Genomic DNA, 22977 nt, shown 5'->3' with positions numbered 1-22977 from the left:
CAACCAGAAATCAAATATATAGAACGCTACTGTAGGCTTCAAGAAGCTGTTTGTATTCTCCTATGGCTATTTTCTAGCCAAGTATCAAAGGAAGCACACTACTATGCCAGATGAGATGACACTGAGTTATTGCCTAATAGAAATCCAACCCCTACTGAATTTTGCCACTTCGGCCTTTGCTATGGATATGTGCGCCACTAAGCGCAGAACACAGCGGTCGCAAGTCTCACTACAAATTGCTCAGAATTGGCAAGTACATGCACTGCAGAAACTACAGCCACCAGCAGATCAACCAGAAATCAAATATATAGAACGCTACTGTAGGCTTCAAGAAGCTGTTTGTATTCTCCTATGGCTATTTTCTAGCCAAGTATCAAAGGAAGCACACTACTATGCCAGATGAGATGACACTGAGTTATTGCCTAATAGAAATCCAACCCCTACTGAATTTTCCCACTTCGGCCTTTGCTATGGATATGTGCGCCACTAAGCGCAGAACACAGCGGTCGCAAGTCTCACTACAAATTGCTCAGAATTGGCAAGTACATGCACTGCAGAAACTACAGCCACCAGCAGATCAACCAGAAATCAAATATATAGAACGCTACTGTAGGCTTCAAGAAGCTGTTTGTATTCTCCTATGGCTATTTTCTAGCCAAGTATCAAAGGAAGCACACTACTATGCCAGATGAGATGACACTGAGTTATTGCCTAATAGAAATCCAACCCCTACTGAATTTTCCCACTTCGGTCTTTGCTATGGATATGTGTGCCACTAAGAGCTAAACACAACGGTAGCAAGTCCCCCTGCTAATTCCTCACAAAATGGTAATAGATGCAAATTAAAATAAAAAAAGTAGAACGTTATTGTAGCCCTAAGAAGGGCTGTTGGGTTCTTTGAGAATCACTCCTGCCTAACAGTAAGCTAATAGAACACCCTAACGCTTTCCCTGACCAGCAGCAGCTCTCTCCCTAGTGGCATCCAGAGACAGAATGATCCGAGCAGCGCGGCCAGCGGCTAGTCTATCCCAGGGTCACCTGATCAGGCCAGCCAACCACTGCTATCGACGTGTAAGGGTACCACGTCATGCTGGGTGGAGTGCAGAGTCTCCTGGCTTGTGATTGGCTCTGTTTCTGGCCGCCAAAAAGCAAAACGGCGGGAGCTGCCATTTTCTCGAGCGGGCGAAGTATTCGTCCGAGTAACGAGCAGTTTCGAGTACCCTAATGCTCGACCGAGCATCAAGCTCGGACGAGCATGTTCGCTCATCTCTAATGATGAACCTAGGGAGTGTACCTCTGCGGCGTTCCCCTGCTCCCCCATCAGCAGGTGGTGTCTCACCCCACCCAGGACCACGGCCTCTGACCCCTGCAGTAGTTGGACGCCCACGTCCCCGCCCTCGTCCTCTACCCCTAGCCCTCGGGTTAAACATTTTGAAAATGAAAGTTATAACTTTAATTTTTTTTTTCCTTTTTTTTTTTGTTTTTTTTTGTGTTTTTTAGTTTTTAAAACCAAACGATGCTATCCTATTGCTATGGCTATTTTCTAGCCAACTATGAAAGCACACTGCTATGCCAGATGAGATGACGCTGAGTTATCAAAAAATAAACGTTAAATAAAAAGAAACTGGCAGACTGTGCCTAATTGAATTCAAACCCCTAATAAATTGTCCCACTTTGGTGTTTGAGATGGATATGTGTGTCACTAAGCGCTAAACACAACGGTCCCAAGTCTCCCTGCAAATTCCTCACAATATGGTAATAGATGCACTACAGCAAGGCCAGCCACCAGCAAATCAACCAAAAATCAACTATATAACGCTATTGTAGGCCTAAGTAAGCCGTTTGGATTCTCCTATGGCTATTTTCTAGCCAAGTATGAAAGCACACTGCTATGCCAGATGAGATGACGCTGAGTTATCAAAAAATAAACGTAAAATAAAAAGAAACTGGCAGACTTTGCCTAATTGAAATCAAACCCCTAATAAATTGTCCCACTTTGGTGTTTGAGATGGATATGTGCGTCACTAAGCGCTAAACACAACGGTCCCAAGTCTCCCTGCAAATTCCTCACAATAGGGTACTAGCTGCACTACTAGTGGCAGCAAGCCCAGCCACAAGCAAACAAAAAAAATTAAATATATAACGCTATTGTAGCCCTAAGAAGGGCTGTTGGGTTCTTGTAGACTCACTCCTGCCTAACAGTAAGCTAATAGAACACCCTAACGCTATCCCTGCAGCAGCAGCAACTCTCTCCCTAACGGCATCCAGACATAGAATGATCCGAGCAGCGCGGGCAGGGGCTAGTATATCCCAGGGTCACCTGATCAGGCCAGCCAACCACTGCTATCGACGTGTAAGGGTACCACGTCATGCTGGATGGAGTGCAGAGTCTCCTGGCTTGTGATTGGCTCTGTTTCTGGCCGCCAAAAAGCAAAACGGCGGGAGATGCCATTTTCTCGAGCGGGCGAAATACTCGTCCGAGCAACGAGCAGTTTCGAGTACGCTAATGCTCGAACGAGCATCAAGCTCGGACGAGTATGTTCGCTCATCTCTAGTGTTAACCCTTTAAATGTTGCATTCATGCCGCCATTTTCCTTAGGATCATTGCTCCTTGTGATGTCATTGGGGACCAATGGACCAGGAGAAAATGCTGTTTTGCATTTTCTCTTGGCATTTAATCTGGAACAAATGGGAGGACCCTGGCTGTGAAGGATCACAATCTTTATGGGAGGGCTAGATAGAGACACATGGTGAGGGAGCAGAGTAGTTATTGCACGTTGTAGGTAATCCTAAACAGATGGGTTTTCAGGTTATATCTGACACATTTTGGTAGAGAGTTCCAGAGTATGGGCGAAGCATGAGAGAAGAGCTGGAGACGGTTGTAAGAATAGTGGATTCTTCTCAGTCTGTTCCCTGTTTGGGTCACAGGATTGGAAAACTGTCTCTCATGTATGAACTCTCAAATTCATGTCTTTGAGAAGCTGAATGTGAGGATAATCATCCATCAATAATGTCTGTAGTTTGTGTTTTAGCACTAAACACTAGTTAAATTAACAGATTCAAGGGATTCAAGGGATTGTGGGTCATAGCAAGGCCTTATGCAAAATTTTCGACCCCCTTGGTTGATAAGAACGGAGTCTGTTGTACCCTGTTGCACCCAAGATGACCAGAGCATGGGCCGGCTGCTCTGTTCATCTCTGTGGATCTCACTGAGGGAGAACCATAGGGATGAATGGAGCAGTCAATACCACGGTACAAAGCCCCTGTCACGGGTGGTCCTGTGACCCATGTCTTGGGTTGCAGGCTCACCCCTGCCCCCCGTGGGCCTTACTCCTGCTTCTGGGTTCTCGCCCGGCTTTGCAAGATTTAAAAGGCAAATGTGCCGGGAAATTGGTGCTGGCCCTACCCAGAATTCTATATAACCCAGCCTCTCCCCACACACCCTCAACTATGTGCTTTATGCCTTTGAGAAAACTGTTATCTGTGACCTGTGTATTGACCTCCCGTTGTGACCCCAGACCTGTTCCCGACTTTGCTCCTCCCTCCCGGGGACAAACACGATCCGGTCACGGCTATTCTCACAACTTTCCTTGCGGAAATCTGGTCCATTTTAGGAACCTGCACAAGCCTCCTCAGCTGAGACCGTGCTGCTTAATTTGCACCAAGGGAACTCATCCGTGGGAGACTATGGAGTTCAGTTCCATATCATATCCTCTGAACTTTTCTGGAATGGTGCAGCCCTTACTGACACCTTTAAAAAAGGACTTTCTGCTCATATCAAAGACGCATTGGCTGCACGTGACCTGCCATCTACCCTGAGTGGTCTCATCACACTGGCCACTTGGATTGATTTGCGGTTTAAGTAGTGCACTGAGGAGTTACGTCTCAAGCACCCGCAAGCCTGGGTTCAACGTTTACCTTGCTTGGCACCTGCCTTCCAAAGGCCGCACCAGCTTCGGGCCGTACCGTCTGTAGAGGAACCTATGCAGGTGGACAGAACTCTCACTCCAGGAACGTTCCAGATGACGTCAGGAGGACCTCTCCCTGTATTTTGCCAGACTGGAACATTTCATGGGGGCCTGTTCTGTCTGTCCCCAACTTCCGGGATAGGCCAGCACCTAGGGTTCTTAACTGGAAGACGGGGGAGATTCTTCGTTGGGGTCCTGATTGCCATTTTCGCTGTATGGAGATTCCTTATCCAGTGTCAGTCTTGGTTTCTTCTGTGACTCCCAAGCCCCTGGAGGGTCTTCCAGCTTGCTATCAGGACTTTGTTGACGTCTTTTCAAAGAAGCAAGCCGAGACTTTGCCGCCTCACCGTCCCTACAACTGTCTTGTGGAACTGTTGCCTGGTACGTCTCCTCCTCGGGGCCGGGTGTACCCATTCTCTGTGCCAGAAAATGCAGCAATGTCATATGTCAAAGAGAACCTACAGAGGGGGTTCATACATAGGTTATCTTCTCCAGCTGGTGCAGGCTTCTTCTTTGTGACCAAAAAGGATGGCTCACTTAATCCATGCATTGACTAACGCGATCTTAAGAACCGATATCCATTGCCGTTGATCACGGGACTGTTTGACCGTCTTCGTGGGGCCAAGATCTTCTCCAAACTGGATCTTCAAGGGGCCTACAACATCATTCGTATCCACAAGTGAGATGAATGGAAGACCGCTTTTAATACCCGTGACGGACACTTCAAGTACCTGGTAATGCTGTTTGGACTCTCACGTTGTAACGCACCAGCAGTGTTCCTGGAATTCATTAATGACATCTTTAGAGACTTGCTATATGCCTGTGTAGTGGTCTGTTGTGGACATTCTGGTATTCTCTCCGGACATTGGGGCAGATTTGCTTACCCAGTCCTGTCGTGATCCTGCGGTGCATTCTCCGACGAGGATTCGGGTCTTCCGACAATTCACTAAGGTCGGGTGCCCATGTCCACCAGGTGTTGCTGCTGTGCCGTGGTCCGCTGGAGTTTACCTGGTTCTTCTCGTTGCATGTGAGTGCTTGATTTTGTGACACACTTTGTTTTTTAAATTCTGCGTTTTTTCCGAATCCGTCGGGCTTTCCGTCGGCCACGCCCCCCCATTTCTGTCGCGTGAAAGCCAGCATGATTGTGCCGAAATCCGATCACGTGCGCCAAGATCCCGACGATATTCAGCGCAAAACGGGAAACCCGAAGAAAGTGTGGCTGCGGAGCCCTTAGTATATGACCCCCATTGAGTCCCACCAGTTTCACGTACGGCAAGTACTTAGTTGTTAAAGGGCCAATTCGTCTACAGATGGATCCTGCTAAGTTGTCTGCTGTTCTTCAATGGCCTTCTCTGGTAGGACTGTGTGCAATACAGAGGTTTCTGGGCTTCGCAAATTACTACCGCCAGTTTATTCCGCATTTCTCCTCCCTGGTATCTCTTATCACAGCACTCACCAAGAAGGGCCCCAACCCACAACCCACCAGTTTCACGTACGGCAAGTACTTAGTTGTTAAAGGGCCAATTCGTCTACAGATGGATCCTGCTAAGTTGTCTGCTGTTCTTCAATGGCCTTCTCTGGTAGGACTGTGTGCAATACAGAGGTTTCTGGGCTTCGCAAATTACTACCGCCAGTTTATTCCGCATTTCTCCTCCCTGGTATCTCTTATCACGGCACTCACCAAGAAGGGCCCCAACCCACAACTCTGGCCACAGGTTGCTGACGAGGCCTTCTCAAAATTAAAGACTGCATTTGCCTCGGCACCAATACTCACTCAGCCAGATACAGAGAAGCCCTTCCATGTAGAGGTTGATGCCTCGTCAGTAGGAGCAGAAGCAGTGCTTACCCAGAAAGGCCCACATGCGGTTTCTTTTCTAAGACCTTCTCCTCTGAAGAGAGGAATTACTCCATAGGAGATCAGGAACTATTGGCGATAAAACTTGCCTTAAAAGAGTGGAGTCACCTTCTGGAGGGAGCTCATTTTCCAGTCTGCATAAACACAGATCACAAGAACCTCCAGACTATCTCCAGACTGCACAGTAACTCAATCCACGTCAAGCCTCGATTGTCACTTTTCTTTTCCCGTTTTAATTTCCTTATCCATTTACGAGAACATAAAGGCTGATGCCCTCTCTCGTACCTCGCATGTAATTTGGAAAGAACAGGCTCCTTGGCATGTCTTCCTTCCTGAGCGACTGGTACTGGCCACTCCTTTCGATTTTCAACAACTACCTCCTGGCACGACCTCCATACAACCTGCTCTCCAGAGGAAAATTCTGACTTGGGGACATTGCCCACTCATTGCTGGGCACTCTGGGGTGCAGCCTCTGTCGCCCTCATTTCCCAATTCTATTGGTGGCCAGATCTTGCCAAGGATGTTGTGGACTTTGTGAGTTCCTGTGCTTTCTGTGCCTGGAATAAGCCATCATGTCTCAAACCTGCTGGTCTTCTGCTGCCGTTGCAGATACCCAGCTGCCCGTGGACTCACGTGGCTAAGGACTTCATCACGGACCTGCCGCCTTCATCAGACAATGCCATCATCTGGGTGGTAACCGTCTGTTTTACAAAAATGTCCCACGTCTTGCCAGCCAGTTCTTCCATCACATTTTCCGACTCATGGACTCCCCCAGCAGATTGTCTCTGACCGGGGAGTTCAGTTTGTCTCTAAATTCTGGCAATATTTTTGCCATCAGGATGACTGGTCCACTCTGTTGCCATGGGCAGACTTTTCTAACAACTCCTTGAAATCAGCATCCGTAGGCTCCACTCCATTTTTTATTTATTATGGACTGCACCCACACCCTCCTCTTCCTCTACCTGTGTCCTCGGACATACCTGCAGTTGAGGAGTTGGTAAGGGACATGAAGTCCATCTGGGAGCAGACTCGCCTTTCCTTGTTACAGGCTTCTGCCCGAACCAAGCCCCAGAGTGATAAAAAATGCAGGCCTCCTCCTATCTTCTTTCCAGGTGACAAAGTCTGGTTGTCCTCCAGGTATGTCCGGCTGAAGATCCCTGGCCACAAGCTTGGTCCTCGTTTCCTGGGTCCCTTCGAGGTGTTGAGTCGCATCTACCCGTGGAATGACCTGGTGGCATCACGCCGCAGCAAGTCCAACCAACTTGGTGGCGGGCTCTGGAGAAAACCGGGTGTAACTTAGATTTCGGTCCCAGGTGTCGACTTGTGTCATCGTCTGCAGTGGTCCAGGGGGCTCACTAACTCAAGCCTTGACAGCCCCCTCTTCTCATGATCCATTTGGTTCCCACTACTGTGGTTAGGGCCTTACAAGTTATGTCCAGCCAACCCCTGTAATCTGTTAATTAAGCTGTTTAGTGTGAAAACACTTACTATATGCATTATTAAATGGTTATCCTTACATTCAGCTTCTCAAAGGTATGAATTGGGGAAACAGATTTTCACTTCACACATGACTGAGACTCCCACTGATCAGCAAGTTAGCTGCTATCCTTTGAATTGGGCCTAACTTTCTGGACAACACCTTTATGTGGATCTGTACCTTGAACTGAGTTTTCTGTGCTGGGTGTGAAAAACTCACATGTTAGACACTGACATCTGCTGCATCGATTATCTGAATACATGAGCCTCTGTCCATTCTATAATATCATCACTTTCTTGTGCGCAGATCAGTTATGGAGCTACAGACACATTTCTAAGTGACAGGAATCTGTTCCCATCATTTTTCCGGACCGTCCCTGATGACTACACAACTTATTTTATTATTTCTCATTTTTTGAGTTCCTTTGGATGGACCTGGGTCGGAATCATAGCCTCTGATGATGATGACGGAGACAGAGATACAAGATTACTGACAGATCTTCTCACCAGTCATGGCATCTGTGTGGCCTTTGTCTTAAAAGCTGAACTACAGAGGTATCTGGAGGAAAATTATAGGGATGAAAGCAGTGAGGTGATAAAGAAGTCCTCTGCTCGGGTCATTGTCATTTGTGGAATTTTTTCTATTTTAATGGAAACTTTTTTGGAACATGTACAACATGTGATACATGACAGGATCCTAATTGTTAATCCCACCTTCTCCCCTCATATTGTTAACATAAATGGTTATCACAAGATATTCAATCTTAGCTTATTATTTTATTTTCACCAAGAACAAATCACAGGAATGGAAAATTACATCACAAGTTTCCATCCTTCAAAATATCCAACAGACATGATCCTCGAAGATCTTTGGATTGTAATGTTTAGATGCTCATCAGGAAAAATAGCCAAGGATCAATTGTTTTCACAAATTCTAAATATATCTTTGATTAATTGTAACGGAACAGAGCGGTTGGATGATTTTCACATGTTTTTATCTCAAGGAAACACATTCCAGATGTATGAGGCCGTCCAGTCCTTGTCTGTGGCCTTACATCATATGTTTCATGCCCATCAGTCTATAGACCAGCAGATATATCAACCGGCCAACAAGGTGAATCTATAGAGACAATGGGGGTTCTGACAGAGCTGGACAACACTAGGCTCGTGCTAAATGTCAGTAGAATTAGTCCAGCTCACAAATTTTGTTCTCTATATCAGTAGAAGTAGTCCAGCTTACTAGGCTTCTGCTCAATTTTGGTAGAAGCATTCCAGCTCACTAGTCTTGTGCTCAATATCGGTAGAAGTAGTCGAGCTCACTAGTCTTGCTCTCAATATCGGTAGAAGTAGTCTAGCTCACGAGTATTGTTCTCAATATCAGTAGAAGTAGTCCAGCTCACAAGTCTTGTTCTCAATCTTGGTAGAAGTAGTCCAGCTCACTAGTGTTGTGCTCAATATCGGTAGAAGTAGTCGAGCTCACTAGTCTTGCTCTCAATATCGGTAGAAGTAGTCTAGCTCACGAGTATTGTTCTCAATATCAGTAGAAGTAGTCCAGCTCACAAGTCTTGTTCTCAATCTTGGTAGAAGTAGTCCAGCTCACTAGTGTTGTGCTCAATATCGGTAGAAGAAGTCCAGCTCACAAATCTTGTTCACTATATCGGTAGAAGTAGTCCAGCTCACAAGTCTTGTTCTCAATATCGGTAGCAGGAGTCCAGCTCACTAGTGTTGTGCTCAATATTGGTAAAAGTAGTCCAGCTCACTAGTCTTGTTCTCAATATCGGTAGAAGCATTCCAGCTCACTAGTCTTGTGCTCAATATCAGTAGAACTAGTCCAGCTCACTAGGCTTGAGCTCAAGGTCAGCAGAAGTAGTCCAGCTTACTAGGCTTGTGCTCAATATCAGTAGAAGTAGTCCAGCTCACTAGCCTTGTGCTCAATATCGGTAGAAGTAGTCCAGCTCACAAGTCTTGTGCTTAATATTAGTAGAATTAGTCCAGCTCACAAGTCTTGTGCTTAATATTGGTCGAAGTAGTCCAGCTCACTAGTCTTGTGCTCAATATCGGTAGAAGTAGTGTGGCTCACTAGGCTTGTGCTCAATGTAAGCAGAAGTAGTCCAGCTCACTAGTCTTGTGCTTTATAGTGTTAGAATTAGTCCAGCTCACAAGTCTTGTGCGTAATATTGGTCGAAGTAGTCCAGCTCACTAGTCTTGTGCTCAATATTAGTAGAAGTGGTCTGGCTCACTAGGGTTGTGCTCAATGTCAGCAGAAGTAGTCCAGCTCACTAGTCTTGAGCTCCATATCGGTAGAAGTACTCCAACTCACTAGTCTTGTGTTGCATATCAGTAGAAGTAGTCCAACTCACTAGCCTTGTGTTCAATATAGGTAGAACTAGTCCAGCTCACAAGTCTTGTCCAGCTCACTAGTATTGTGCTCAATGTCGATATAAGTAGTCCAGCTCACTAGGCTTGAGCTCAATATCTGTAGAACTAGTCCAGCTCACTAGGATTGAGTTCAAGATCAGCAGAAATAGTCCAGCTCTTTAGGCTTGTGCTCAATATCGGTGGAAGTAGTCCAGCTCACTAGTCTTGTGCTCAATATCAGTAGATGTAGTCCAGCTCACTAGTCTTGTACTCAATATTGGTAGAAGTGGTCTGGCTCACTAGGCTTCTGCTCAATGTCAGCAGAAGTAGTCCAGCTCACTAGCGTTGTGCTCAATATCGGTAGAAGAAGTCCAGCTCACTAGTCTTGTGCTCAATATTGGTAGAAGTAGTCCAACTCACTAGTGTTGTGCTCAATATCGGTAGAAGTAGTCCAGCTCACTAGTCTTGTGCTCAATATCGGTAGTAGTCCAGCTCACTATTCTTGTGCTCAATATTGGTAGAAGTCCAGCTCACTAGTCTTGTTCTCAATATTGGTAGAAGTAGTCCAGCTCACTAGTCTTGTTTGCAATATTGGTAGTACTAGTCCAGCTGACTATTCTTGTGCTCAATATCGGCAGAAGAATTCCAGCTCACTAGTCTTGTGCTCAATATCGGTAAAAGTAGTCCAGCTCACTAGTTTTGTGTTCAATATCGGTAAAAGTAGTCCAGCTCACTAGTTTTGTGTTCAATATCGGTACAAGTAGTCTAGCTCACTAGTCTGGCGCTCAATATCGGTAGAAGTAGTCCAGCTCACTAGTCTTGTTCTCAATATCTGTAGAAGTAGTCCAGCTCACTAGTCTTGTTCTCAATATCTGTAGAAGTAGTCCAGCTCACTAGTCAAAATGATCAACAATCAAAGCCACTTTAATGAATCTGACTGCAACAGAACTCTAAAGACAGACAAAGAACTGTTGTAAAGAGCCACTCTAATGCTGAAGTCCCCCCTATATGTCCATATTATTGATGTAATCTCATCTCTATCTAAGTTACAGTATTACTTAAAAGTAATGATGTGTCAAACAAAAATTGGGTCTGAAGACAAATGTTTTAATGACAAAGGAAATAGAGAGTCTAGGTATGTGATTTACAATGACCTCTATCTAAAGAAGGAAGATGTGGGAGTACACAGGGTCGGATCTTACAATCTCAGCTCCAGAAATGACCTGGAATTCTCAATAGCTACAAAAGACATAAGATGGAAAAACAACATGAAAAAAGTGAGTTCTTATCTACATTATTTTATACCTCATGTCTTACTTGGGTTACCCATCGCATTAATATCTGGGCTTGGAGGAAGCTATTTATTTATTCTGTAGTGCATCATGTGGCCCTCCTAAACAACAACAGCCAAAATACATAAGAAAAGAGCTGCAAAATTAACAATAAAAATGTTCACTGTATTATAATTCCAATACACAAAAGTTAATAATCATATATCACATAGGTGGGGTAATCTAAACAAGGGACAGACTGGCCCAGGATGGAATAGGGCAACCACAAGATACATAGGCCACCCCTTGTAGGCCCAAAAACCAAAAATATCCAATATATGTAAATACATCTCATGTCATAAAAAGTAAAGCTATCGAGGATATAATGATTGTTGCTCAATATATGTAAAAAAAAAAAAACGGAGGTACCTTCCGGGTTCAAAATATCCATATTGTCTGCAATATCCTCCCCCGAAAGCATAGTGATGGGTGGTCTATGGGCGATCCAGGGGAGCCAGTAGTACACCCCATGTACTATGTATCTTGTGGTTGCCCTATTCCATCCGGGGCCATTCTGCCCCTTGTTTAGATTACCCCACCTATGTGATATATGATTATGAACTTTTGTGTATTGGAATTATAATAAAGTTATTTAGATAAATTTTAACATGAACATCTTAGTGATTGTATTCCACATTTACGACGGACCTTTTGCCAGTTTTCTGTCGGACTTTACACGTTCTTTCATGTGCAAACTGCTTGCACATGTATTTAAGGAGTGTCCGAGACACGTCGTATCATAGCATATAAGGCTGGATAAAGATGCAAGACTATTAAGTTCAACCTTTAAGAATATGTGGAGCGGCTGCACTGTACCCAACAGAACTGTGTAACACGCCCCATGTAAAAGCTGCACCAAAATAAAGTCCCTGCCCTCTGTCGGAGCAGTGCAGGGGGTGCTAGATTCATGAAGAATGTGCACCAGAAATCCTGAATCTGGCGCCCCCTGCACACTACACAGGACATTGCACTTAATGCACCCTGCACATAGTACAGACCCCCTGCACATAGTACACACCCCCTGCACATAGTACAGACCCCCTGCACATAGTACAGACCCCCTGCACATAGTACAGACCCCCTGCACATAGTACACACCCCCTGCACATAGTACACACCCCCTGCACATAGTACACACCCCCTGCACATAGTACACACACCCTGCACATAGTACACACACCCTGCACATAGTACACACCCTGCACATAGTGCACACCCTGAACATAGTGCACACTGCACATAGTACACACTGCACATAGTACACACTGCACATAGTACACACTGCACATAGTACACAATGTACATAGTACACACTGCACATAGTACACACTGCACATAGTACACACCCTAGACATAGTACACACTACACATAATACACACTGCACATAATACACACCCTAGACATAGTACACACTACACATAATACACACTGCACATAGTACACCCTGCATATTACACAGGACACTGCACATAGTACACACTACACAGGACACTGCACATAGTACACACCATACACATAGTACACACTGCACATAATACACAGGACACTGCACATAGTACACACTGCACATAGTACACACTGCACATCGTACACACTGCACATAGTACACCCGGCACATAGTACAGACTGCACATAGTACACCCGGCACATAGTACAGACTGCACATAGTACAGACTGCACATAGTACAGACTGCACATAGTACACACTGCACATCGTACACACTGCACATAGTACACCCGGCACATAGTACAGACTGCACATAGTACACACTGCACATAGTACACACTGCACATAGTACACACTGCACATCGTACACAATGTACATAGTACACACTGCACATAGTACACACTGCACATAGTACACACCCTAGACATAGTACACACTACACATAATACACACTGCACATAATACACACCCTAGACATAGTACACACTACACATAATACACACTGCACATAGTACACCCTGCATATTACACAGGACACTGCACATAGTACACACTACACAGGACACTGCACATAGTACACACCATACACATAGTACACACTGCACATAATACACAGGACACTGCACATAGTACACACTGCACATAGTACACACTGCACATAGTACACACTGCACATCGTACACACTGCACATAGTACACCCGGCACATAGTACAGACTGCACATAGTACACCCGGCACATAGTACAGACTGCACATAGTACAGACTGCACATAGTACAGACTGCACATAGTATAGACTGCACATAGTATAGACTGCACATAGTATAGACTGCACATAGTGCACACCCTGCACATAGTACACACTACACATACTACACACTGCACATAATACACCCCACATATAGTACACACTGCACATAGTATACATGGCACATAGTACACACTGCACATAGTACACACTGCACATAGTACACACTGCACATAGTACACACTGCACATAGTATACATGGCACATAGTACACACTACACATAGTACACACTGCACATAGTACACACTGCACATAGTACACACTGCACATAGTACACACTGCACATAGTATACACTGCACATAGTACACACCCTGCACATAGTACACACCCTGCACATAGTACACACCCTGCACATAGTACACACCCTGCACATAGTGCACACCCTGCACATAGTACACACCCTGCACATAGTGCACACCCTGCACATAGTGCACACCCTGCACATGGTACACACTGCACATGGTACACACTGCACATGGTACACACTGCACATAGTACACATCCTAGACATAGTACACACTACACATAATACACACTGCACATAGTACACCCTGCATATTACACAGGACACTGCACATAGTACACACCCTACACATAGTACACACTGCACATAGTACACACTGCACATAGTACACACTGCACATAGTACACACACTACACATAGTACACACCCTGCACATAGTACACACCCTGCACATAGTACACACCCTGCACATAGTGCACACCCTGCACATAGTGCACACCCTGCACATAGTGCACACCCTGCACATAGTACACACCCTGCACATAGTGCACACCCTGCACATAGTGCACACCCTGCACATAGTACACACTGCACATGGTACACACTACACATGGTACACACTGCACATGGTACACACTGCACATAGTACACATCCTAGACATAGTACACACTACACATAATACACACTGCACATAGTACACCCTGCATATTACACAGGACACTGCACATAGTACACACCCTACACATAGTACACACTGCACATAGTACACACTACACAGGACACTGCACATAGTACACACCCTATACATAGTACACACCCTACACATAGTACACACTGCACATAGTACACAGGACACTGAACATAGTTCACCCCCTGCACACTACACTGCACATAGTACACACTGCACATAGTACACAGGACACTGCACATAGTACACCCCGTGCACACTACACAGAACACTGCACATAGTACACAGGACACTGCACATAGTACACAGGACACTGCACATAGCACACACTGCACATAGTGCATACTGCACATAGTACACACTGCACATAGTATACACTGCACATAGTATACACTGCACATAGTATACACTGCACATTGTAAACACTGCACATAGTACACACCCTGCACATAGTACACACCCTGCACATAGTACACACCCTGCACATAGTACACACCCTGCACATAGTACACACCCTGCACATAGTACACACCCTGCACATAGTACACCCTGCACATAGTGCACACCCTGCACATAGTGCACACCCTGCACATAGTGCACACCCTGCACATGGTACACACTGCACATGGTACACACTGCACATGGTACACACTGCACATAGTACACACTGCACATAGTACACATCCTAGACATAGTACACACTACACATAATACACACTGCACATAGTACACCCTGCATATTACACAGGACACTGCACATAGTACACACCCTACACATAGTACACACTGCACATAGTACACACTACACAGGACACTGCACATAGTACACACCCTATACATAGTACACACCCTACACATAGTACACACTGCACATAGTACACAGGACACTGAACATAGTTCACCCCCTGCACACTACACTGCACATAGTACACACTGCACATAGTACACAGGACACTGCACATAGTACACCCCGTGCACACTACACAGAACACTGCACATAGTACACAGGACACTGCACATAGTACACAGGACACTGCACATAGCACACACTGCACATAGTACATACTGCACATAGTACATACTGCACATAGTACATACTGCACATAGTACACACCCTAGACATAGTAAACACTACACATAGTACAAACTGCACATAGTACACACCCTAGACATAGTACACACTGCACATATTACACACTGCACGTAGTACACAGGACACTGCACATAGTTCACCCCCTGCACACTACACAGGACACTGCACATAGTACACACTGCACATAGTACACAGGACACTGCACATAGTACACCCCCTGCACATAGTACACCCTGCACATAGTATATACTGCACACTACACAGGACACATAGTTATCTAAAACAGATCTTTTATGTAAAGCTCCAATTGTATTTCTTAAATTATTTACTTTTTTTTTCCTTTTCCCTCACCCACCACCCTCGCACCATTTGACTAATGCTTAACCTGCTGTGATGGAGAGAGTCCGTGTCCTATAAGCAGTGTGTCAGGACTCCGATACCTCCACCTGCTTGTAATCTGCTTATGTCTGATCTCCAGACATTTTTGGCACTTTACTCGCTTTGGCTGTTGTGACCCGGCTCAGATGACAATTCTTTTCTGCACGTTGTTTTGTTTGTGTTTGCATTTTGGCGCAGGGAGGGAACAATGTGCTAGGGCCGTTCTGGTGGGGGATGATTTAGGACTCACCGACCTCGTCTTTGTCCATAGTCTGTTCACAGATTACACAATAATTTAACTTTTAGTTTATTTACGTTTTATTAACTAAAATTTTTCCAAAGTAAAGTCCCGTTATAACCCAAAATCATTTATTCCCACAGATCCCGCGATCGCAGTGCTCTACGAGCTGTGTACCTGGGGAGAGGAAAGTGATGACTAATAGTATCCACAGGTGCTGTTATGATTGTGCCCCATGTTCAGCGGGGGAAATTTCTATTGCCATAGGTATATTTTATGTGTTCTTTCATGCTGCCAGGGAATCGGGCATGAGAAGAAGTTGTGGATGGAACTGCGTATGAAGCAGAGCTGTGTGTGTGTGTGTGTGAATTATTGAATGCATGAAGCAGAGCTGTGTGTGTGTGTGTGAATTATTGAATGCATGAAGCAGAGCTGTGTGGGAATAAATGGATGTAGCAGTAAAAGTGAATTAGTCTCACCGGTAATTCTGTTTCCATGAGTCCACCATGACGGCACCTGGAGGTTGCACCTTGACCTTTGGTAGGGACAGGATGTTGCGAAGGCTATAAGGCCCCTCCTCTGCTGCTGTTCCCCAGTGTCTTCCAAATGACCGCCGGAGGTTCCGGTAGAGTACTAGAAGATATTAGCCGGACATCATTAATAACACAGGGCAGGGTATATATAGCCGTCATGGTGGACTCATGGAAACAGAATTACCGGTGAGACTAATTCACTTTTTCCATGTCGTCCCCCATGACGGCACCTGGAGACTTACCAGATAAATAGATTAGGGAGGGACCACGGCCTGGAGAACTTTCCGTCCAAAGCTCAAGTCATGGCTAGAGGGTAGATCCAGGCGGTAGTGTTTTGGAAATGTCGATGTACTTGACCACGTAGCTGCTTTGCAGATCTGGGAGATGGATGCTCCCCGTTTCTCTGCCCAGGAGGTAGACATAGCTCTAGTAGAGTGGGCTGTTATACTTTCTGAAAGACTGGCATTTTGCAGCTGGTAGGATTTAGAGATAGTCTGTTTTATCCACCTGGCAATGGTGGAACTGGATGATTTTTCTCCCTTATTTCTTCCTCCAAACTGAATAAACAAGTTTCTGCACTTTCTGAAGGATTTGGTTCTGTCCAGATAAGTTATGACGGCTCTTCTGACGTCAAGCGTATGCCAGAGTGCTTCTTTCTCGTTCCTTGGGTTGTTACAAAAGGATGGTAGGACGATTTCCTGACTTCTATGGAAGTCTGAGACTACCTTTGGAAGAAAGGACATATCTAATTTCAGTACTATTTTGTCTTCCGAGATGATCAGGAAGGGTTCTTTGGAGGATAGGGCCTGAAGTTCTCCAATTCTCCTGGCAGATGTTATGGCCACAAAAAAGGAAGTTTTGAGAGATAGGTCCTTCAGGCTGCATTCCGAGAGTGGTTCGAACGGAGGCTTCATAAGGGAGTTTAGGACTAGTGATAAGTTCCACTTAGGGATGTCTGATCTGATTGTAGGTCGCAGTCTTAGGACTGCTTTCATGAACTTCTTCACCCACCTGTGTTCTGCCAGGGGGAAGTCGAAACAGGCACTTAGGGCCGATATTTGGACCTTAAGGGTATTAGGTCTTAACCCTTTAGAGAACCCATCCTGTAAGAAATCGAGAATTCTAGCGATATTCGGTTTGTCTGGAATTGGGGGAAAGTCCCCACACCAAGATATATACTTTCCCCAGATTTTGTAGTATATCTTGTTGGTGATTGGTTTTCTGCTTGCTGTTAGGGTCTGTATGACCTGGTAAGAAATACCCTTAGCTAGGAGCAATTCCCTTTCAGGAGCCAGGCCGCTAGGTTCAGAAACTTCGGGTTCTGGAGATTAGGGGAAATGGAGGGAAAGCATATGCTAGATTTGTCTTCCATGACTGACTTAAGGCATCTAGACCTAGAGGATTGTCCTTGGGTGAGATGGAAAAAAATACCTCTATTTGAGTGTTCTTTTTTGAAGCGAACAGGTCTATTGACGGGAAGCCCCATTTCTGGGTTAGAGAAAGGAAGACTTCTCTGTTTAGGGACCATTCGTGTGGGTCCATCTTTTCTCTGCTCAAGAAGTCCGCCGACTGATTCTCTGCCCCTTTTAGGAACACCGCTGTTAGGGATTCTAGGTGATTCTCCGCCCAGGAAAAGATCTTCTTGGTGACCTCCATCAGGTCCGAGGATCTTGTGCCCCCTTGACGGCGTAGATAGGCCACTGTAGTCACGTTGTCTGACAGGATCCTGATATTTTTTACCTGTGTTTTGGGAAACCTTTTTAGTGTTTCCCACACTGCCGATAATTCCCTTAGATTTGAAGATTGTCTTCTCATCCAAGGGGACCATGACCCCTGAAGGTAACGGTCTGGTAGTACGGCTCCCCATCCTGAGGAGCTGGCGTCCGTTTGGATGGTCAGGACTGGAATCGGGTTCCATAGTATTCCCTTTTCTAGATGTTGCTGGTGTTTCCACCAGTTTAGAGAATTTTTGACTTCCAGAGGAATGACCTTCTTGAAGTCTAAATGTTCCAAGTTCTTGTCCCAGATTTTTAATGTCCACGCCTGTAGTGTTCTTGTATGGAATTGGCTCCATGATACGCAGTTTAGGCAGGCTGTTAAGCGACCCAGCAGTCTCATGGTAGAACGGACGCTGCATGATTTTTTCTTTTGGAATTTGTCTATGGAAGAGATGAGGGATTCTCTCTTGTCTTGTGGGAGAAAAGAGGCTTGGCGCCTGGAATCTAATATCACCCCTAAGAATTTTGTCTCCCTCTGAGGGTCTAGATGAGACTTTTGGAGATTTATAATCCAGCCCAGATTTTCCAGGGTTCTGATTGTCCGATCTCTGTGGTTGAGAAGAGTCGGGGTCGAGTCTGCCACTATGAGGAGGTCATCCAGATATGGAATAATGGAGATTCCTTCTTTCCTCAAGAATGCCGTCACTTCCGCCATGACCTTTGTGAAAGTTCTTGGGGCTGATGAAATTCCGAAGGGCAAGGCTCTGAATTGAAAGTGGCAGACCTTCCCTTGTGGCGATTCTACCGCGAATCTTAGGAATTTCTGATGGTCTTTGTGTATGGGGACGTGATAGTAGGCGTCCTTTAGGTCGATAGTGCACATTTGTGCGCCTGGAGGAATTAGTGGGGTGGCTGTCTTCACCGATTCCATTTTGAAATATTTGTATTTTATGTTCTTGTTTAGCCGCCTGAGGTTTATAATAAGTCGAAGGGTCCCATTTGGCTTTTTCACAAGAAATAAGGGGGAGTAGAAGCCCTTCTTTTCTTCTTCTTTGGGAACTGTAACAATTACCTTCATTGTTAACAGTTCTTGAAGATTTTTCCATAACTGTGTTGTCATTCTCCGAGATGTTGGGTTGGAGACAAGAAATTTTTGTTGTGGAGGGGAGCTGAATTCTAACTGGTAACCTGATTTGATGATACTCAGGATCCACTTGTTTGATGTGATCGTCTTCCATCTGTGGAGGAAGAAAAGAAGACGCCCCCCTACCTGGTAGTCACAGTTTTTTTGATTGATGTGGAAGGTTGGAGAATAGGTATCCTCGGCCTCTTCCACCTTTGTTGAAGGACCAGCGGCCCTGTTTTCCTCTGCCTCTAGAGTCCTTAGGGTCCTTGGGATTCCGAAAGGAAAAGTTTTTCTGAGGTTTTTTAATTTCAGGAAACCCTTTCTTTTTATCAGAGGCTTTTTCCAGAAGAGTATCTAGTTCGGCACCCTGTGAACGGGATGTTGCAGAGCTTCGTTTTGGACTTTACATCCCCGCCCCACTGTCTAAGCCAAATAGCCCTGCGGACTGAATTAGATAGCGCCCCTTCTTTTGCTGACAGTCTGATGTTTTCCGCTGAAGCATCGGCGAGAAATCCTGTCGCTGAACGCAGCAACGGTATCGTTTGCAGAAGGAGATTCTTATCCGCATCTGTTTGCAGGTGGTCTACCAATTCCCCTAGCCAGAAAAACAGAGTCCTTGCTACCGAAGTAGCAGCTATATTAGACTTGAGGCTAAGCATGGAAGATTCCCAGACTCTGCGGAGTAGGCCATCAGCCTTCCTGTCCATAGGGTCTCTTAATTGGGAAGAGTCCTCAAATGGCAGGTCCGTTTTTTTCACAACCTTAGACACCTGGATGTCTACCTTGGGGGGGCTGTCCCAGGTTTCTGTCTCTTTGGGGTCAAAGAGTAACCTGTTTCTGAACTCTTTAGTGATGTTCGCTCGCCCCTCGGGATTCTTCCATTCTTCTTGGATGATATCCTTTAGGGTTTGGTTTATGGGAAAAACCCTTTTCCTTTTGGATTTTAACCCTCCAAAAAGTTCGTCTTGAATGGACTTAGGCTCTACCACCTCTTCCACATTAAGCGTATTGCGTACGGCTTTAAGGAGGTTATCCAGTTCATCATTAGAAAAGAGGTATTCTGAGGTTCCTTTGTCCTCAGATACCAGGGAAACGTCTTCAAGCGAGTCCTTCCAAGAATAGGTGGGAGCCGCAGAGTGTCTATCATAGTCGGAATCAGTATCTAGAGATCTGAGTTTTTTAGGAGCTGGCTCTAGATATGATTCCGGATCCTGGTCTAGCTCCGGTTCAGGATCTGGCTCAGGACCTGGTCCCGGTGCTGGACAGTTTAGGTTAGCGAACATCATGAGGGAGGCTTGGAATTCCTCCCGCATGGCCGCTTTAAGCTCGTTTAACATTGACGCTTTTTCTTCTTGTAAGGCCCTGGCTAGGCATTCAGAGCATAGTGATTTTGGATATTGATCTGACAATCTTATGTTACAAGAAAGGCATCTTTTTGATTTAGTAAGACATTTTCCTTTTTTGGGGTCCTTGTCTTTCCTCTCCTTGTCCTTAGGTCCTGAAGGGGTATCCTAGGACAAGGAGACAGAGTACATTAAAATCCACAGAATAATGCACAACAAGATTTTTTTTTTTTTTTTTTTTTTTGTACTCACGGTACCCGGGACCATGGGGGAAGAAACGGAGTCGTCCGCCATAGTAAAGGACTATTCCACAGCTTCAGCGGTGAACTCGTTGGTGGTATAGAGGCTGACGCTAAGCAGGAAGCACTTTTAAGCCTCCCGCCACCCCCTAAGCCAATCAGATGGCTTCTTTAGCGGTCACGTGGCCCGAACCCGGAAGTCTCGCGCACCGCGCGCGACCGGCCCGCGATACAGCTGAGGGGGAATAGCTGTGGGAGGTAGCCCCCGGAGGCCGGGAGGCACCTCGTCCATGGTCCGGAGACCTATGCCCCCCTTGGCTTTAGCTCTAGGCCGCAGGAGGAGGGGGGCCAGGACCGCGTCCTGTAGGACACCAGGCCAGGAAGGGAGGTAGGACCCCCGCTCGCGACCAGTCCTGGGGGGGGTCTAACTCTATCCCTCCCCCCCCCCCCCAAAGGGGAGAGACGAGGTCTCGCAACCCTGACCCTTGGTAGGGACAGGAATACACTGGGGAACAGCAGCAGAGGAGGGGCCTTATAGCCTTCGCAACATCCTGTCCCTACCAAAGGTCAAGGTGCAACCTCCAGGTGCCGTCATGGGGGACGACATGGAAATGTGTCTGTGCTTCTGTGTGACCAAAGGAAATTTTTAATTGGTGTCAATTATATTTTTAGACAGAATTTCATAATGAAAGGAAAACAAATTAACAAATGTAACCTCCAGTAACAATTGGTTCTCTATATATTGTGTTTTGCAGACAGCGAATATTGTATGAAGTGTCCAGAAGATACGTGGCCCAATGAGAACAGAACATCTTGTATCTTTAGAAAGATGGAATATTTATCTTATACTGAGGATGTGATATCAATATTTTTGAATTGTTTTACATTTTTCTTTTTTATTATAACAATTTTAACCCTGTCAATGTTTATTTTTAATCGTGACACCCCAATAGTGAGAGCCAATAACAAGAACCTGAGCTTTGTTCTCCTGGTCTCCATCATGCTGAGCTTCCTCTGTGTCTTCTTGTTCCTCGGTCGTCCTGTGGATATAACCTGCATGTTACGTCAGATCTCTACTGGAATATTCCTCTCAGTGTCCATCTCCTCATTGTTGGCCAAGACCATCATGGTTTACATCGCCTTCAAAGCCACCAGGCCTGGTAGTGTGTGGAGAACATGGACTGGAGTGAGACTCCCTAATTGTGTGCTCCTGATCTGCCCCTCGGTCCAGGTTGTCCTCTGTATGAGTTGGGTGACCCTCTCTCCTCCCTTCCAGGAGCTGGACACACACTCTTATAAGGAGAAGGTCGTAGTTCAGTGTAATGAAGGGTCAGATCTTTGGTTCTACTCTGTCCTGGGTTATATGGGGGTTCTGGCTGCGGTTAGTTTTATTACAGCTTTCTTAGCCAGGACATTACCGGACAGTTTTAATGAGGCCAAGTACATCACCTTCAGCATGCTGGTGTTCTGCAGTGTCTGGATCGCCATGATCCCGGCTTATCTCAGCACCAGAGGGAAATACATGGTGGCCGTGGAGATATTTGCCATCCTGACCTCTAGCGCTGGGCTGCTGGGATGTATATTCCTCCCAAAATGTTATATAATTTTTTGTAGACCTGAATTAAACACTAAATCCTATGTGCTGAGCAGCAGATCCGCTTGACAGTGTAAGCAGGGCCGGATTAAGGTTGGTGGGGGCCCCTGGGCGCAAAGTATGGTGGAGGCCCCCACTTAATGTGACATACACATCGTCCTGCTCACTATCGACTATCCCCAGTACCACATCCTCATACACTTCAGTCCGCACAAAACACGCAGCCCCATGCAACATACACCTCACTCGCCCCCAGACACGCAGCCCCATGCAACATACACCTCACTAGCCCCCAGACATGCAGCCCCATGCAACATACACCTCACTCGCCCCCAGACACGCAGCCCCATGCAACATACACCTCACTCGCCCCCAGACACACAGCCCCATGCAACATACACCTCACTCGCCCCCAGACACGCAGCCCCATGCAACATACACCTCACTCGCCCCCAGACACGCAGCCCCATGCAACATACACCTCACTCGCCCCCAGACACGCAGCCCCATGCAACATACACCTCACTCGCCCCCAA

At 45.9% G+C, this 22977-nt stretch overlaps 1 protein-coding gene across 1 annotated transcript in view; it reads left to right on the top strand.

The window, feature by feature from the left end:
* Window positions 1-22510, top strand: part of LOC140070303 (vomeronasal type-2 receptor 26-like) — a 57335-nt gene extending 34825 nt beyond the window's left edge. The window contains exons 3-5 of the mRNA XM_072116655.1: window positions 7607-8413; window positions 16032-16155; window positions 21603-22510. Coding sequence (XP_071972756.1) covers window positions 7607-8413; window positions 16032-16155; window positions 21603-22510 — 1839 coding nt within the window. The remainder of the gene's footprint in view (window positions 1-7606; window positions 8414-16031; window positions 16156-21602) is intronic.
* Window positions 22511-22977: the final 467 nt, after the last annotated feature.

Source organism: Engystomops pustulosus, chromosome 7 (assembly GCF_040894005.1).
Source record: "Engystomops pustulosus chromosome 7, aEngPut4.maternal, whole genome shotgun sequence".
NCBI classification, from domain to species: domain Eukaryota; kingdom Metazoa; phylum Chordata; class Amphibia; order Anura; family Leptodactylidae; genus Engystomops; species Engystomops pustulosus.
Note: the sequence above shows the minus strand (reverse complement) of the source record. Positions and strands in the feature narration are given on the sequence as shown.